This window comes from Felis catus, chromosome B1 (assembly GCF_018350175.1).
Source record: "Felis catus isolate Fca126 chromosome B1, F.catus_Fca126_mat1.0, whole genome shotgun sequence".
NCBI classification, from domain to species: domain Eukaryota; kingdom Metazoa; phylum Chordata; class Mammalia; order Carnivora; family Felidae; genus Felis; species Felis catus.
Window position 1 is genome coordinate 6197747 of NC_058371.1, and position 15159 is coordinate 6212905.

Consider the following 15159-nt stretch of genomic DNA (forward strand, 5'->3'; position numbering starts at 1 on the left):
ATTTTAGTCTTGCCAGAAATATTTATGGTAGACCAAAGCGTTATGTACTAGGATTTGATAAACTATTAAGGAGGCTGTTCAAACCAGTAATATAAATTGGGTCTGTTTTGGGGCGCCTGCGTGGCTCAGTTAAGTGGCCGACTTCGGCTCAGGTCGTGATCTCGCGATCCGTGAGTTCGAGTCTGCGTCGGGCTCTGTGCTGACCGCTCAGAGGCTGGAGCCTGTTTCCGATTCTGTGTCTCCCTCTCTCTGACCATCTCCTGTTCATGCTCTGTCTCTCCCTGTCTCAAAAGTAAATAAAACGTTAAAAAAATAAAAAAATAAATTGGGTCTGTTTTTATCTCCCAGGGGTTTGTATTCCCCTCCATGTAACCCGATAAGATTCAGGATGGAGTCGGTCAGCCTTTTGTCGGCGATTCCAAAGGCCCTGTGGTTGGGCTGGGACTTCTGCTGGAGGAGCCTCAGGGCCTTAGCTGGGGGTCAGCTTGGGTCGGACTGAGTGGGTGAGGGGGGGGAGTTGTACAGGAGTCCCCAGTCTCAGGTGTGTTTTTAGAAGAAGTACCTAATAGAAGGTGGTGATCAGGAAATTTACTCTCTGTCTGGGTACTGTTTGAAAAGTCTTCACAACCCCCCTGCCCCCCCCCATACACACACCCGGCACATACACCCTCTCATTGTAAGATTGCTGAATAGGGGGGAACGTAACAATGTGGTTACGGAACAGGCCAGGTGGGCCAGGCCTTGGTGCCTTAGGCTTGTGGAGGGTGTGTGTGTGTGTGTGTGTGTGTGTGTGTGTGTGTGTGTGTGTGTGTGTGTGTGTTGGGGTGGGGGGAAGAGGGAGGGATGGTGAGCCACTCAGTGATTAGCAGCAACAGACCAGTCGCTTCTGGGGGGGCCCGTGTTCTCCTTTCTCAGGTGCTCCTGTGTCCTTCATACACCCTTCCCTCGCACGCGCTTATCAAACTTCTCTCCTTTCCCGACGGTCCTGTTCCCATACTCCGAATGCTTGCCAAGGAGAGGGTGGTGTTCTGAGAGGCACAGGCAGGGCTGGCGGGGAGTGCGGATCCAGCCCTGGATTCGTGCTGGCTGCTGGGTCCTGGTGTCCTCCTGTGACCTGTGAACCTGACCTGCCGGCACGATAGGCGCTTGCTCTCACCCCCCACTTAACAGGTGCCGTCCCCTCCTGTCGCTGGTCCCCTGGTGCTCTGCCCTGTGTCCTGGGGGAGAGGGTGGGGTTCATGACTTGAACTCTCCTGGATTGGGTGCTCGAGGCTGGAACCTTCACACAGCTGCCATTTGTTGTTCTCCCCCCTCGGTGCCCACGGTCCTGGGTCCTAGGTAGTGGACCAACAGGCCTCTGCTGACTGGATTTAGGAGATACGGCGGGAATGAGTGTGGGTGTGGCATAAACCCTGGAGTTGACCCAGCTGCGGTAGAGGGTTTGTGCTGAGGATGGGGCAGGAGGGGCGTCCCAGGCTGGCTTGCAGGGAAGTGTCGCCATTCCTGAGCCCTCGAGGGGAACGCGTTCGTTGTGGTGGCGCCCAGGCAGGGCTTCCCGGACAGGAAGGACGACACCCGGCTGCTTTGTTCCCTGTTGGCTCTGAGGTAGCAGCAAGTAGAAAACAAAGATCAAAAAAGGTTGGTTCTGCTTTTAGGGGCGTCTCTTGAGACACTTTTCTGCTTGACCACTAGGTGGGGGCATAGTGTCATGTTACACTTCTGAAGAGACGTGTATCCAACCAGAGAGCTTTTTTTTGTTTATTCAGTAGATTTTGATTGAGTGCCTGATAAACACGGGTTTTAATGTAGTGGCTTCAGTATTTTACTAAGCACGTGAACACACAAGTTGTTTGCACGCATAGAATGACATCACCAGGATTACGGGCCACCTGTTTCTTTGTTGTGAAAGGTCATATATAAACCAGGTAGACGCAGGACATGTATCTCTGCAGCTTTCCACCTTGCATGATGGATAAATTGTCGAGACACTTCCTCCCAGTAAGGACAGAACATACCTTCTACAGCTACACCCCCTGGGTCAGGCACACATTTTACCCAGTTGAGTCAAGCCTTTCCCCAAACTACTCACTAGTAGAGGATACTTCCTAGTTCTGTAAACTTGGGCAAAAGATCTTCGGTGAGCCTCAGCTCCCTCAGTTGTACAATGGGAGAAAATGATAGGCCGGTACTTGTGCACCAGGAATGGTGACAGGTTCTTGGAAGCTGGCTGAGCTTGCCGACGTCGATTATAACGTAAGTCTCATGTATGTGATGAGGCAGTTACCCTGATTCTTCTCCTACAGGTCTTCGGTCAGGATGCCTCCTGACCACCCCCTTAGGCTGTTTGGTTGCTTATAACAGTGGGAAATAGGTGACCTTTCACTTGAGTAAGAAGAAGCCGGGAAGCCCTGCTCAGGGTAAAAATAGTTACGAAAGGACGTTTTTAAAAAAGAAAGAGGCATTCCTAAGAAATCTTTCTTCTCTTTGTCCTTGATGCCTGTTCCTCATTTCTTTATGACACCCATTATTCTGCCCCATTCACTGTAGGCTTTCTACAGCCTTTCTATGGGTGTTAATTTGCTTTTTAAAAAGTCAACCTTATAAACGTGTAATTTACATAAAATGAAGTGTACCCATTTCAAGTATCCAGTTCACTGAGTTTTGACAAATGAATGCACCCATGTTAGCCTCACGACCACAGTCAACATATGGTGAACACTTTCATCACCCTTGGAAGTTTCCCTGTGTCCTTTTGCCACCACCTTCCCCTCCCCAGGCCCCCTTGTGCCCTTTACACTGTTGCACCGCACGGCAGCCACATACCCGGTTCCTGGCACCTACGCCAACTTTGCTTGTTCCAGGGTCTCCTGTAAAGGAAACCTTCCAGTATGTGTTATTTTCCACCTGGCTGCTTTTGTTCAACACGATGTGTTTAAAGTTTATCCTTGTTGCCGTATCCATCAATATTTTGATTTTTTTTTATAGCTGAATAGTTTTCTGTTGTGTGGATATACCATAGTTTGGTTGTTCACTTTTAAGGGACATTTGGTTAGTTTTCTGTTTTTGGTTATTGTAAGTAAAGTTGCTATGAATAATCACGTTTGTGTCCTTGTCCTTAGGTATTTTCATCACTCTCGGGCCATTACCCAAACTGTTTTCCAAGGTGCTTGTATCATTTTACATTTCTACCAGCAGTGCATGAATATTCCATTGGCTCCACATTTTTACCAACACTTGGAATTTATCAGTCTTTAAATTTAGCCATTCGAGTGGATATGTAGTGGTATCTCATGTGTTTATTTTTTGTAGCAGTTTTTTGGGATAGAACTCACCCATCAAAAGTGTACAATTCAGGTTTTATTTTTGTTTTTTAAGTAAACTCTACATAGACCCAGCATGGAGCTCGAACTCATGACCTTGAGATCTAGAGTCACATGCTCTACCAACTGAGCCAGCCTGGTGCAATTGAGCATTCTTAAATATATTCACAGAGTTTTTCAGCCAGCTCCATCAATTTAAAACATTCTCATTACCTTAGAATGCAGCCTTGTACCTTTACACCACCCTCTGTATCCCCCAAACCAGGGCAACTTCTAATCTACCTTCTGTGTCCACAGTGTTGCATCTTCTGAACGTGTCATGTAAATGGAGTCATACAATATGTGGTCTTTGTGCCTGGCTGCTTCCTGTTAACATAAGGTTTTCAGGATTTATCCATGTTGTAGCACGTATCAGAATCTGACTTCTTATTAAAAAAACAGTGTTCCCTTGTATGGATATATCACATATATTCATATTGTTATGATTTGTAAGTATTTTCTCCCATTCTGTTGGCTGTTTTTATACGTCCTTTACAGTTTCCTTTGAAGCAAAAGGTTCTAATTTTTCTGAGTTCTACTTTTTTGTTTCTTGTGCTTTTGATGTCATTTAAGAAACTTGCCAAATCCAAGATCAGGAAGATTTAGTCTTAAATATTTTCTTCTGAGAATTTTATAGTTTTAGCTCTGACATTTAGGCCTTGGATCCATTTTGAGCTGGTTTCTGTGTGTGGTGTGAGGTAGGGGTCTGATTTCTTCCTTTTTTGTTAGGGTATCTTGTCCCAGCACTATTTGTTGAAAAGAGGATTCTTTCCCATTGACTTAATGTTGGCATTCTTGTCAAAAATCAGTTAACCATACATTTGAGGATCCCCTATGGTTTTAGCATGTATTTTCCTCATGACTAGTACCAATTGATTGTAAGAACACATGCTTAGTGACTATTTGGTTTAAATTAAAAATGATTGCCCATTTTTAAAAACTGGGTTTCTGTCTTCTTAATATTGAGTTGCAGGCAATTTTTGTACATTGTTCATAACAATTTTTTTTGTCAGATACACATACTGTAAATACATGATCTCAGTCTGACTTACTCTTTATTTTTTTGCATGTGTCTTTCAGAGCACATCAGTATTTTACTTTGTTGAAGTGTGTTTTCTTATTTTCTTTTATCCTTTGTGTTTTTGATATTCCCTCTGAATGTCTTTGCTTACTTCAAAATCATGAATTTTTTTCTCCCATTTTCTTCTAGGAGCTTATAGTTTTGGCCTTTATATTTCTGTGATCTACAGTGTGCACGTGTGTATGTGTGGTGTAAGATAAGGAGATCAAAAGCGTTTCACAAGAGTGTTTCTTTCTATAGTGATGACATTTACTCCTTCAGAAGGTATCTTTTGAGCCCTCAGTCTATGCCAGGCATGGGGTATGTTGTCACTAGACAGGCATAGTCACTCTCTCCATGAAAGAAACAGGTTTTGTAAGCGCAAGGTGTGGTGCGTCCTCGGAAGGCTCCTCGAGGGGCTTCGCAGCAGAGCCCGTTTGCAGTTGGTCACCCTACTTAGCGGCTGGAGTTGGTGGACCTTTGAGCTGAGGCGGAGAAGGCGCAGAGGAGCTAGATGCTTAGAGACTTGGGGGACCAGCTTTCTGAGGAACAGAAGGTCGCGGCCTGAGGCAGAATAATGCCGGTGTGTTTGAGGGTCTCAGAGCGTCAGTGGTTGGGATCTATGAGGAGAGGGAGCTCAGGACAGGGATGTGATCCTGCAGGACCGCGGATAGGGGTTCGAATTTTACGCAGTCTCAGTGTTTACTCATTATGCCCTCTAAGTGTCACGCGTCCGCCCTGGGGAAGTTCTCGCGGGTGAAGCACAGCACCTGAGTTTAAAACGGTGCGGAGCTGACCATGTCGTCATCTCTTCACTACTTCCTCGCTTCGTTTCTGTCTTGCTTGAGGTGCCATTTTTTCCCCTGTTGTGCCAGCCGGATCCGTTTGAATCAGAACGCCCAGTTTCCTGTTCCCATCCTGTTATGGAGAGGGAGCCCCTCACACACAGGAAAGAGAAAAGCCAGCTATTATTGCAAGGCTTGTGGTGACACACTGGTCCCTTTTTACCCCTCCCCCGGTTCCTGTGCCCCGGGGTAGCGCCCCTCCGCGTGTGCGTCTTGCCACAGCTCTGCCGGGCCTCCACGTTCCCAGCTACTGTGTCTCCATTGCTGCCGTGACGTCTGGCTTTTGACACTGTGTAGACTTTCTAGTGTGGAAGTGCAAATACAGCTTTCCCCGTGGCCACCTTCTGGGGGACCCCACTCCACATACACACACCCAACCTGTGCACGCATGCATGTGCACACACACACACACACACACACACAAACACACACACACACACTGCTTCTCCTCTCCTGATTCTGTAAAGTCAGCAGTTGGTGAATTAGCCGTTTTACTTTATATAATTACAGCTGTGGAAGGTGTTTTTAGCTGAATCTGAAAATGTACACAAACACATTTCCTTTTGTGTGAAACTTGGTCCTTAACCTGAGCTCAGCCTGGTGTCCTTGAGTCCAGTGCGTCTCTGGTCCAGGTCATCTGAAAACTGAACCTGTCACCTGCTTTGATGGCCCTGACTGTGGTCATGTCAGACCTACCCCCGCCTCCGAGTCCTTGAGGTATGAGGAGAGGAGTCCAGTCCCTTGTGGTTTCACAAGCTTCCTCGTTCAGCTTCTATACTCGGCTTTCGTTCTCTGTATTGGCTTTTCAGTTGCCCAGATGTCTCTCATCTACTCTTTGTTTCTGTTGTTCTGTGTCGTTTTGTTTTCCTTTACCCTTACTTGACGGAGGTTTGGGGAGCAGGAGAGAAAAATGTATGTGCTCAGTCCATCAGTTTTAACAAGAGCTCAAGAACATCCCATTTTTGGGGCGCCTGGGTGGCGCAGTCGGTTAAGCGTCCGACCTCAGCCAGGTCACGATCTCGCGGTCCGTGAGTTCGAGCCCCGCGTCGGGCTCTGGGCTGATGGCTCAGAGCCTGGAGCCTGTTTCCGATTCTGTGTCTCCCTCTCTCTCTGCCCCTCCCCCGTTCATGCTCTGTCTCTCTCTGTCCCAAAAATAAATAAAAAACGTTGAAAAAAAAATTTAAAAAAAAAAAAAAAAAAAAAAAAAAGAACATCCCATTTTTATTCCTAAATATTGCCCATTCAGATCTGCACCCAGTCCCGCAGCTTTGGTGAAACCAGTAGCATCTCCTACCCCCATAGTCCCTGACTGGTCTCCTTGCCCTCAAAGTCCCCATCCTGGAACTCACCCTGCAGAGTGGCCTGTCAGAGTCCCCCACCTCTCTAGCACCCTGGGGCCCACAGCTCGAGGGCCGTCCGAGCTCAGGAGGTTAGCAGATGAGGCCATTGGGGTGACCTGTGTGAACTCCTTGTCACTGGCATCGTCACTGCAGTCACACCCAGTGGTGTGTGTTTTCCCAGAATTGTCACACTGCTGTTCACTTTGTCACACTTCTTCTGCCTGTGCTGTCCTTCCCGACGGAAGATCTGCGTCCTCCCCAATGCACTTCCTCATCAGAATTACCCGCCCGTCTGGGGGTCGCCTCCCACCTGAAGCTTCTGACTGCTGTGTATCACAGCATCATGGGTGCTCCCTCTGGCTTCTGCTCTACCTGTTGTTGTGCTCAGAGTACTGTTTTTGTGCCGCATTCTGTGCAACACAAACTTCTTTCGTGCCTGGCTTAATAAAAAGACAATTGCATTCCAAATCTGCCTCTGCGTTTACTGTATCGGGATCACAGGTGTCATTTGGCTTTAACCCCGTCATGTGCTAGTGAGAGAGTGAGAAGTGAAAAAGGCAAATGAGGTCTTGTGCTAAAAGTAGTTTTGACCTCACATGCCCTCAGAAGTGTCTTGGGGACCCTAGAGGTCTTCTGACCACCCTTTGAGATTCCTTAAGTCTAGTGATAAATACTCTTGTCAGTGTGGTGCGTAATCTTCCAGACTGCTTACGATGAGAAATACTTTACCATATTATATACAGTATACAGTCCCATATGTCCCTGAAGTTGTGTTTTTGTTCTTAATCTATTTTAGAGAACTTTCTATATGAATATGGATATATTTGCCCTATTCTTTTTTCTTTCTGCATTGTATTTTAATTGTATTTTCATCTGTCATTTGCATACAGATGTTGAACAGTGACAATCTAATGAAATATGGTCAGAGTTGGGTTTAGGGGCCGTACTTTTAAAAAGACTGAAACAACAGGTGAAATTATTCTGTTAACATAGGAGTGATCAAAGGCTTTTGATTGGGTTGTGGGGAGGTGAGCAAAATGTTATATGCTTCATCTTTCAGTATTAATAATATACATGAATGGGAAGAATAGAAAGTATATGTAAGGAGATCATTTAGAAAATTATTGTAATTGTTTAGATTTGAGCACCTGAATGCTTAGAAGTAGGTAATGGTCTGAGGATTCCCAAGACAGGGAGGGAGGTGAAGGGCTGCAGAGCGAGAACAACGGAATCGCAGGTTGTGGGGCAGACAGGTCTGGGGGGTGGGGCACAGCCCGGAGTAGCTGTCATCGGCCCACCCTGCTCTCCGGGTGAAACACACAAGACAGAGAACCCAGTTTTGGGGCCAAGATAAACTTGCCAGCCTCGTTTCTTTAGGAACCTTCTATCTCTACATCACTCATTTTTTTGTCCTGTTTACTCTCATATTATTCCTTTAGTAACATGTGCTTAAATTGTGTGTGTGCCATGCACTGATCATTTTGAAGGATGTTACTAAAGTTATCGCGGAAAAATTGTGCTTCCTTTACCTGCTGCCTGCTTCTACTCTTACACTCTAAACACTGTGTAGAGAATACTTTGACAAGTTGAATTTATATTGCCCTTTGTATTTGTTTATAAATGTACTTAATTTATTTTTTAATGTTTATTTTTGAGAGAGAGAGAGAGAGAGAGAGAGAGAGAGAGATCATGAGTGGGGAAGGGGCAGAGAGAGAGGGAGACACAGAATCTGAAGCAGCCTCCAGGCTCCGAGCTGTCAGCACAAGCCCAACATGGGGCTTGAACTCTCAAGCTGTGAGATCATGACCAGAGCTGAAGTCAGACGCCTAACTAACTGAGCCACCCAGGCGCCCCTAGATGTACTTACTTTAAAAGCCACGTCTATTAAAATGGCCTGTGCATTTCTTAAATTGGTAACTGACATATGTGCAGATTTAATGCTATGTGAATTTAACAGAAACAAATGCTCATTATGCTGTATCAATTTAATTATACAGATGCAGGACAGCTGGAGTACATATTGATGAATCACTCTTCCCTGCAGCTAACACCAGGGAACACTTACCAAGCCTAATTAAAAAAAAAGTAAGTATGTGATTTCAATATGGACAGTGGCAACTATGAATTTATTCGTTCTTCTATTCCTAGAAAATGAAACTTTTTAGAATGCATTCAAGAGTTGTCTTAAGTATTGCTGCTGCTGGTATTGTTCTTTTCATGTAGCCTTTTTAAGAAAGTTACAGAAATCATTTATCCTTTAAATTTGTGAGAAGTGGAAGGAGATGTGTTTGCCCAACAGAAAGCTAGAAGTTGCAAGAGACCAGCAAACATCCAGGTGCTCTGGGAACTACTTCAGAATTCGGTTTGTTATGTCGGCAGCAAAATACCTTTGTTCTGCTGTTTAGCTGGAAAATCTCAAAAGTCTGAAGCAGAAATATCCAAGTTATTTAGTGAATAAGTTGTTTATTGAAAATCTGTGCAGACATAAAGACACTTTGAGGTCTAATCCATATTTGAACTACAGCATTTTCACTCTTTTATTATTTGAAAACTTTGTGATTTCTTTATTTGAGGGTAAGCTGGTTTACTATGAAACTTAAGAGTCCCTTTGCGCATGAGAATGCCCGTTGGAGAAGAGATTTGCAGACTTTCTCCAAAGTGAATTAGACAGACTAGAACCATACATTTCCTGTAGATTAGAGAAGACGTTCCCATGGGTGCCTCAGATTTTCTGTAAATACTAAATCCTCTATCTCCATTCCATTTATGTTAGGCCAGCCAGGATTTGTAGTGCACTGACGGGGTGCACTTAACTTCAGTCTCTGTCCACCCAGATCTCATTCAGGTATAGGTGAAATAGAGTGTGCAAGGCTCTTGACTCTCTGTGGTACACTTAGCAATAGCTGTGTCTGCTGTGGTTTTTTGGTTTAATTTTTTTAAATGTTTTTATTTATTTTTGAGGGGGGGAAATGGGCAGAGAGAAAGAGAGAGAGAGAGACAGAGTCCAAAGCAGGCTCCAGGCTCCAGGCTCCAAGCTGTTAGCACAGAGCCTGACACAGGGCTCAAACTCACAAACCCTGAGATCATGACCTGAGCTGAAGTCAGACATGTAACCTACTTAGCCACCCAGCTGCCCCTCTTTGTTTGCGTTTTAAAAATAAAGTACATGTTTTTAAAACACATTAATCATACGAGTGTATTTTCATTGTAAAACACTGAATGTACACAGATGAAGCCAGTACGCACACGCACACATGCGTGCATGCTCGCGCGTGTTTTGTACGATTGAGGTTCTCCAATGTTACACATATTGTTTGGGAGATTGCTGCTTTCTTCTTCACTTAACAGTGTGTTTTTGACTCTTTCATGACAGCATATGTAGGCCGTCTTCACTTGTCCCTATTGTACTCTATGGCATAAATGTGCCTTTCTTGGATTCATGCACCCTTAAATCATTGTGGGTTTTCAGTCAGCACATTGTGTATGTGACATATTTGAGTTAATTGCTCCAGGTGTAGAATCTAGAGATGAAATTACTGGGTTGAAATGTGCATGCTCTCTGATGCGAACAGTCGCCCCTGTTTACACAGTGACCACACCTGGATATTACTAATCTTTGTCATTTTTCCTAATATGAGTCCTAAGTCACGACAGCTTATACGCTTTGTTTGCTTGTGCCTGAAAACATTCCCTTTCCCTCTTCTAAGTGCAATTGCAGAGTGAACGTGACTGCAGACCGTAGTCTCTTGGGCTTTTGGAGGAGGGTCTCGGCTTGCCCCTCCCTCACTCTTTCTGCTGCCAGCCTGACCCTCTTCCCTGCTGTTGCGCACATATCCCAAGCATGTTTGTGATTTAGAGCCGGAACGTTTTCTGTTCCCTCTGTCTGGAAGCTGCTCCCCCCAAACTCCATGATGTGACCATTTTTCTGACTTCGGTGGGGCTTTGTACCCGGGTTCCTTTCTCCGTGAGACCCCCTCCGACTGTCCTGTGTGCTGTGGCAGTTCTCGCCTCTGCCGACTGCCTGGCGCCCCACTCGCCTACTGTGCTCCTTTGGTCTGTAGTGCTTTCCCCTTGCTGACGCACTGTAGTCATGGTGGCCGTTTTGTAGGGTTCAGTTGCCCGTGAAGATCCGCAGGACTCTACGTGACCGTGCTGGGGAGTCTGTGGAGCACTCGGTGACAGGGAGGCGGGTGGGGGGAGCCTCTTACGGTTTGTGGTCACGTACCCTTGTTGTGAGTGTATTACCTCCCCCAACAGCGGAGCCCTCCCGCTGGTGATAAGCAGTGGACAGGCCTTGAGAATACAAATGCCCCCAGATGCTTTGGACTCTCTGTTACAAAGCAACATTGTTCATCAGTACATTGCATGCTGTGCGTGTACTTCGGGGAAAACAGTTGAGGCCAGTTCCAGGTCTGCTGGAATTAACCCTCCCGACACACATACAATTTATTTTACTTACTAATTATGTTTATTTTCACACATATAATTTATTTTACTTATTAATTGTGGTTTATTTTCTGTCATTCATTAATAAAGCATAAGCTCCTGATAGCAAGAATCTTTTTCTGTTTCAAGACCAGTGCCTGACACAACATTTTTGTTAAATAATGAATGAGAGCAGGATGCTCGGTCAAGAACACGAGTGTAGGTGTGAGAAAATTCACCCAAGACTTTTTGGTTACAAGGCTTGGGCTTCATCCTGTGCGTCACACCTTCTGTGTGTGTTTAGAGCTTTTGGGTTTCACTGGCTGAATAGAATTACTGTGATTTAAAGACAATAGGGCGAGATTAAATAATGGTTCTTTTTTCTGGTAGTTAAAAAATTGCTTTTGTATTTTGTTACTATGTCATAATTTTGGTGGGGGGAGGGGGAGAGATAACAGTAACCAAAATAAAGAAAAGACTAATTTCCTTTAAGAACTTTCATGGAAAGTAAGAATGCTGGGAGCATGTCAGGAGAAAATGCCTGAGAAAACAGAGCTACTTAGAGCACAGTATTTATTCTTAAAATTCTGATATTTTTACAGATGCACAGAAAGAAATGACTGTTGCTATTACACATGCAGTGCAAGAAGTACCTCTTTAAGATGGTTTTATTTGCAGTGTTATAAAAGATACCAAATGCACATGAAAGGGTTGCAACAAAGTATTCATTTTTATGTCCTTTTTGCACAGCGTAAGTGTATGCAGCCCAAAGATTTTATTCCTAAAACGCCAGAACATGATAAAAGACTTCAGAAGAAATTTCAGAAAATGGCTACAGAGCTCCAGAGGCAAAAAACAACTCTGGGTGAGTCCAGACAGACAGCGTGGTCCTGGGCACTTGTTCTGGTGGACGTCTGGTTTCATTTGTCTGATGACCAGTGGCATCCAGGGTGGACACTGGTAAGGGGGGACTCCGTAGGTCCAGCCTGCGGAAGCTTGACGGTGGCTGCTTGTGGGGCCGTGGATTTGAGCTAATCAGCCACGCAGTCTTGGGGTTGCTCACCAAATTGATAGAACTTTTTATTTTCAGGAATCATTATGGAAGAATAGATTTTGATAAGAAGCCCTATTCTAATAAGTTCCTGTTTATTTCTTTGTTATTTTATATCTAACTTTGTAGTTTTACCTCATACTTGGTGTTTTTGTTTTGTTACTCAAAATAGGCAAATGTTAGATGATACATTCTTTTTTTTCTTTTGATTTTTTTTTTTAATGTTTATTTTTTGAGAGAGAGACAGAGTGAGAGTGAGGGGAGAGCAGAGAGAGAGACACAGAATCTAAAGCAGGCTCCAGGCTCTGAGCTGTCAGCCCAGAGCCTGATGCGGGGCTCGAACCCATGGACCGTGAGATCATGACCTGAACTGAAGTCACATGCTTAACCTACTGAGCCACCCAGGTGCCTCAATTCTTTTTTTTCTTTTTTTTTTTTTTTTTACCTTAAATATATATAATTTTTATTTGTCAATTATTCCTCAGTAAAGCTGGAAAAAAAAGAAACATATTTCTATTGTCTTTGAGTTTTCATGATACCTATTTGCAAATTAGCCCACAGTTATATTTTTGTTTTTTTTTAAGTTATTTCCTTTTAACTCTGCATTTTGTTTGCTTTTTTGCCTTCAACAGTTTGAATTTTATGTTCATGGGCCAGTTTTCTTTTTAAATATCCTACTTGGAGTTCACAGAGGTGCTTGAATTGTTTTCCCCCTCTGTGTATCAGTTTCTATATTGTCTATTGACCTTTTCTTTACAGTTCACTAATACGTTCTGCTTCGTGTAATCTGCTATAAAACTCATCTTTTGAGTTCATAATTTTGGTTATTTTATTTTGCAGTTCTAGGGTTTCCCTTTTTGTAATAGATTCTGCTATTCTGATTAAATCGCTCACATTTTTTCTTCTTATCTGCAAGATCTTGAATGCCTCTGCTCTGTTGTTTTGTATGTTTTTTTCCTCCTGCCTTTTGTCATCTAGCCCTGTCTCAGGAGGAATGATGGCTTTTGTAATTGAAGGCAAGTCATTAGTTATAAAGTATGTTTGAAACTCTAGGCAATATTACTTTCTTAGATACCGAGTTTCCAGTTTCCTCCGCTAAGCCCACGGAGTAGGCTTTATCTGGACTGATTTGAATAGGAGCTTCTCGGATTTTGGTAAGGCTTGGTAGACTTCTGATATGACACTGATACCAGGCTGTGGCCATCTAGACCTTTCCACTGAGAGCCTGCAGTCGTAACTAGGACCCCTTCCCCTGGCTGGCTCTCAGCTTCCAGAGAAAATAAACCACAGAGAACTTTACATCACACACTGCTTCGCTTTTGGGATCCCGCCTCTTGTAGCTTCAGAGTTTGGCAACTTTCTTGAGGGTGAAATCACATGCATGCAAGGACTGGATTTCTACTCTGCCCTGTTCAGTGGGGAAGCTTTTGGTTTTCTCTTGAGTTTGTTGATACTGACAAACTGTTGGCTCTGTCTTCTCTTTGCTTGTACTTTTACTTCTCAGCAGCTGCTCTCTTCATGCTCAAAGACCAGACCTTCAGCCTCTTGCCCCAGGCCCTTTAATGATAAATCCTCCTGGGGGTGAAGGCATCCTCTGCTTAGTAGCTGGCCTCTGAGCATTCCCCCTCTCCAGAATCTTGACTCATCTGGTCCTGCTCTCTTCAGTGGTTCCCTGATGCTTTTATGTAGACATCATTTGTAGTTTATATAGCTTTTGTATTTCTTTTTTCTCTGTGTAGGCATTACTTGCCTTCAAGATACTCTATTCCTGTCTTGAATTACTTGTAAAACATTACAGCACTGGAACAGTGGCACAATCACTTTTGTTTATGGTTGCACCTTGCACAAGGGTTTTAATATTCTGTATTCACTGTAGAAGATCAGTTACCTACGTTTTTCATTTCTGGTAGCAACAGGCTGCTTCTGTGGAATCAAAAAATAGAGACATTTTTGTCCTTAATGTATTTAGTCATAGAATCATTTCTGGGGTTTTTTTGAAGTCTGATTGGTATAACATACTGGTTTGTGATGTACAGTATAGTGATCCCATGTGTATTTTGTAAAATGATCACAAGTCCACTTAACATCTATCACCATACATAGTTATACAACATTTTTTTCCTCAGGACAGAACTTTCAAGACCCAGTTTCCCAGCTACTTTCAGCACAGTATTAACTGTAGTCCCCCTGACGTGCATCACACCCCCATGCCTTGCTCGTCTTACAACTGGGAATTTGTGCTTTTCGACCCCCTTCGCCCATTTTCCTCACTCCCCGACTCCGGGCCTCAGACAGCCACCAGTCTGTTTTCTGTATCCATGAGGTTGGTTTTTCTGTTTTTGTTTTCTGATTTTGTTTATAGATTACACATATAAGAGATAACATATAGTATTATCTTTTTCATTAAATGACTTATTTCACGTAGCATAATGCCCTCAGGGCCTATCCATGTTATCATCAATGGCAAGGTTTTGTTCTTTTTTTATGGTCAAATAATAGTCGTGTGTGTGTGTGTGTGTGTGTGTGTGTGTGTGTGTGTGTGTGTATACACATACCCACATTTCCCTTAATCCATAGATGGACATTTAGGTTGTTTCCTTGTTTGGCCTTTGTAATTAATGCTGCAGTGAAATGGGCGTGCAGATATATTTTCACATTAGTGTTTTTGTTTCCTTCAGGTAGATTTCCAAAAGTGGAATGCTGGATCATACGGAAGTTCTGTTTTTAGTTTTTTGAGAAACCTCCATAGAGTTTTCCACAACGGCTGCACCAATTTACATTTCTGTCATGAGTGTACACGAGTTCCTTTTCTGCACGTCCTCGCCAACACTTGTTATTTCTTATCTGTTTAATGATGGCTGTTCTAATATGTGGTTGGAATCTCACTGTGATTTTGATTTGCATTTCCTTGGTGTTGAATGATGTTGAGTCTCTTTTATGTGCCTGTTGGCCATTTATATATCTTCTTTGGAAAAATGTCTTGTTTAGATCCTCTGCCCATTTTTAAAATTGAAGTTTTTTTTTCTTTTGTTAGATGTATTCTTTTTTTTTTTTTTTAAGTTCATTCATTTATTTTGAG

The 15159-nt window shown here is 43.7% G+C and overlaps 1 protein-coding gene across 7 annotated transcripts in view; it reads left to right on the forward strand.

Annotated features, from left to right (window-relative positions):
• MCPH1 (microcephalin 1) overlaps positions 1-15159 on the forward strand; it is a 271189-nt gene that overhangs the window by 30125 nt on the left and 225905 nt on the right. For all 7 annotated transcript variants that reach the window (XM_045055128.1, XM_045055125.1, XM_045055126.1 and 4 more), the window contains 2 exon segments: positions 8602-8689; positions 11780-11894. In XM_045055128.1, coding sequence (XP_044911063.1) covers positions 8602-8689; positions 11780-11894 — 203 coding nt within the window.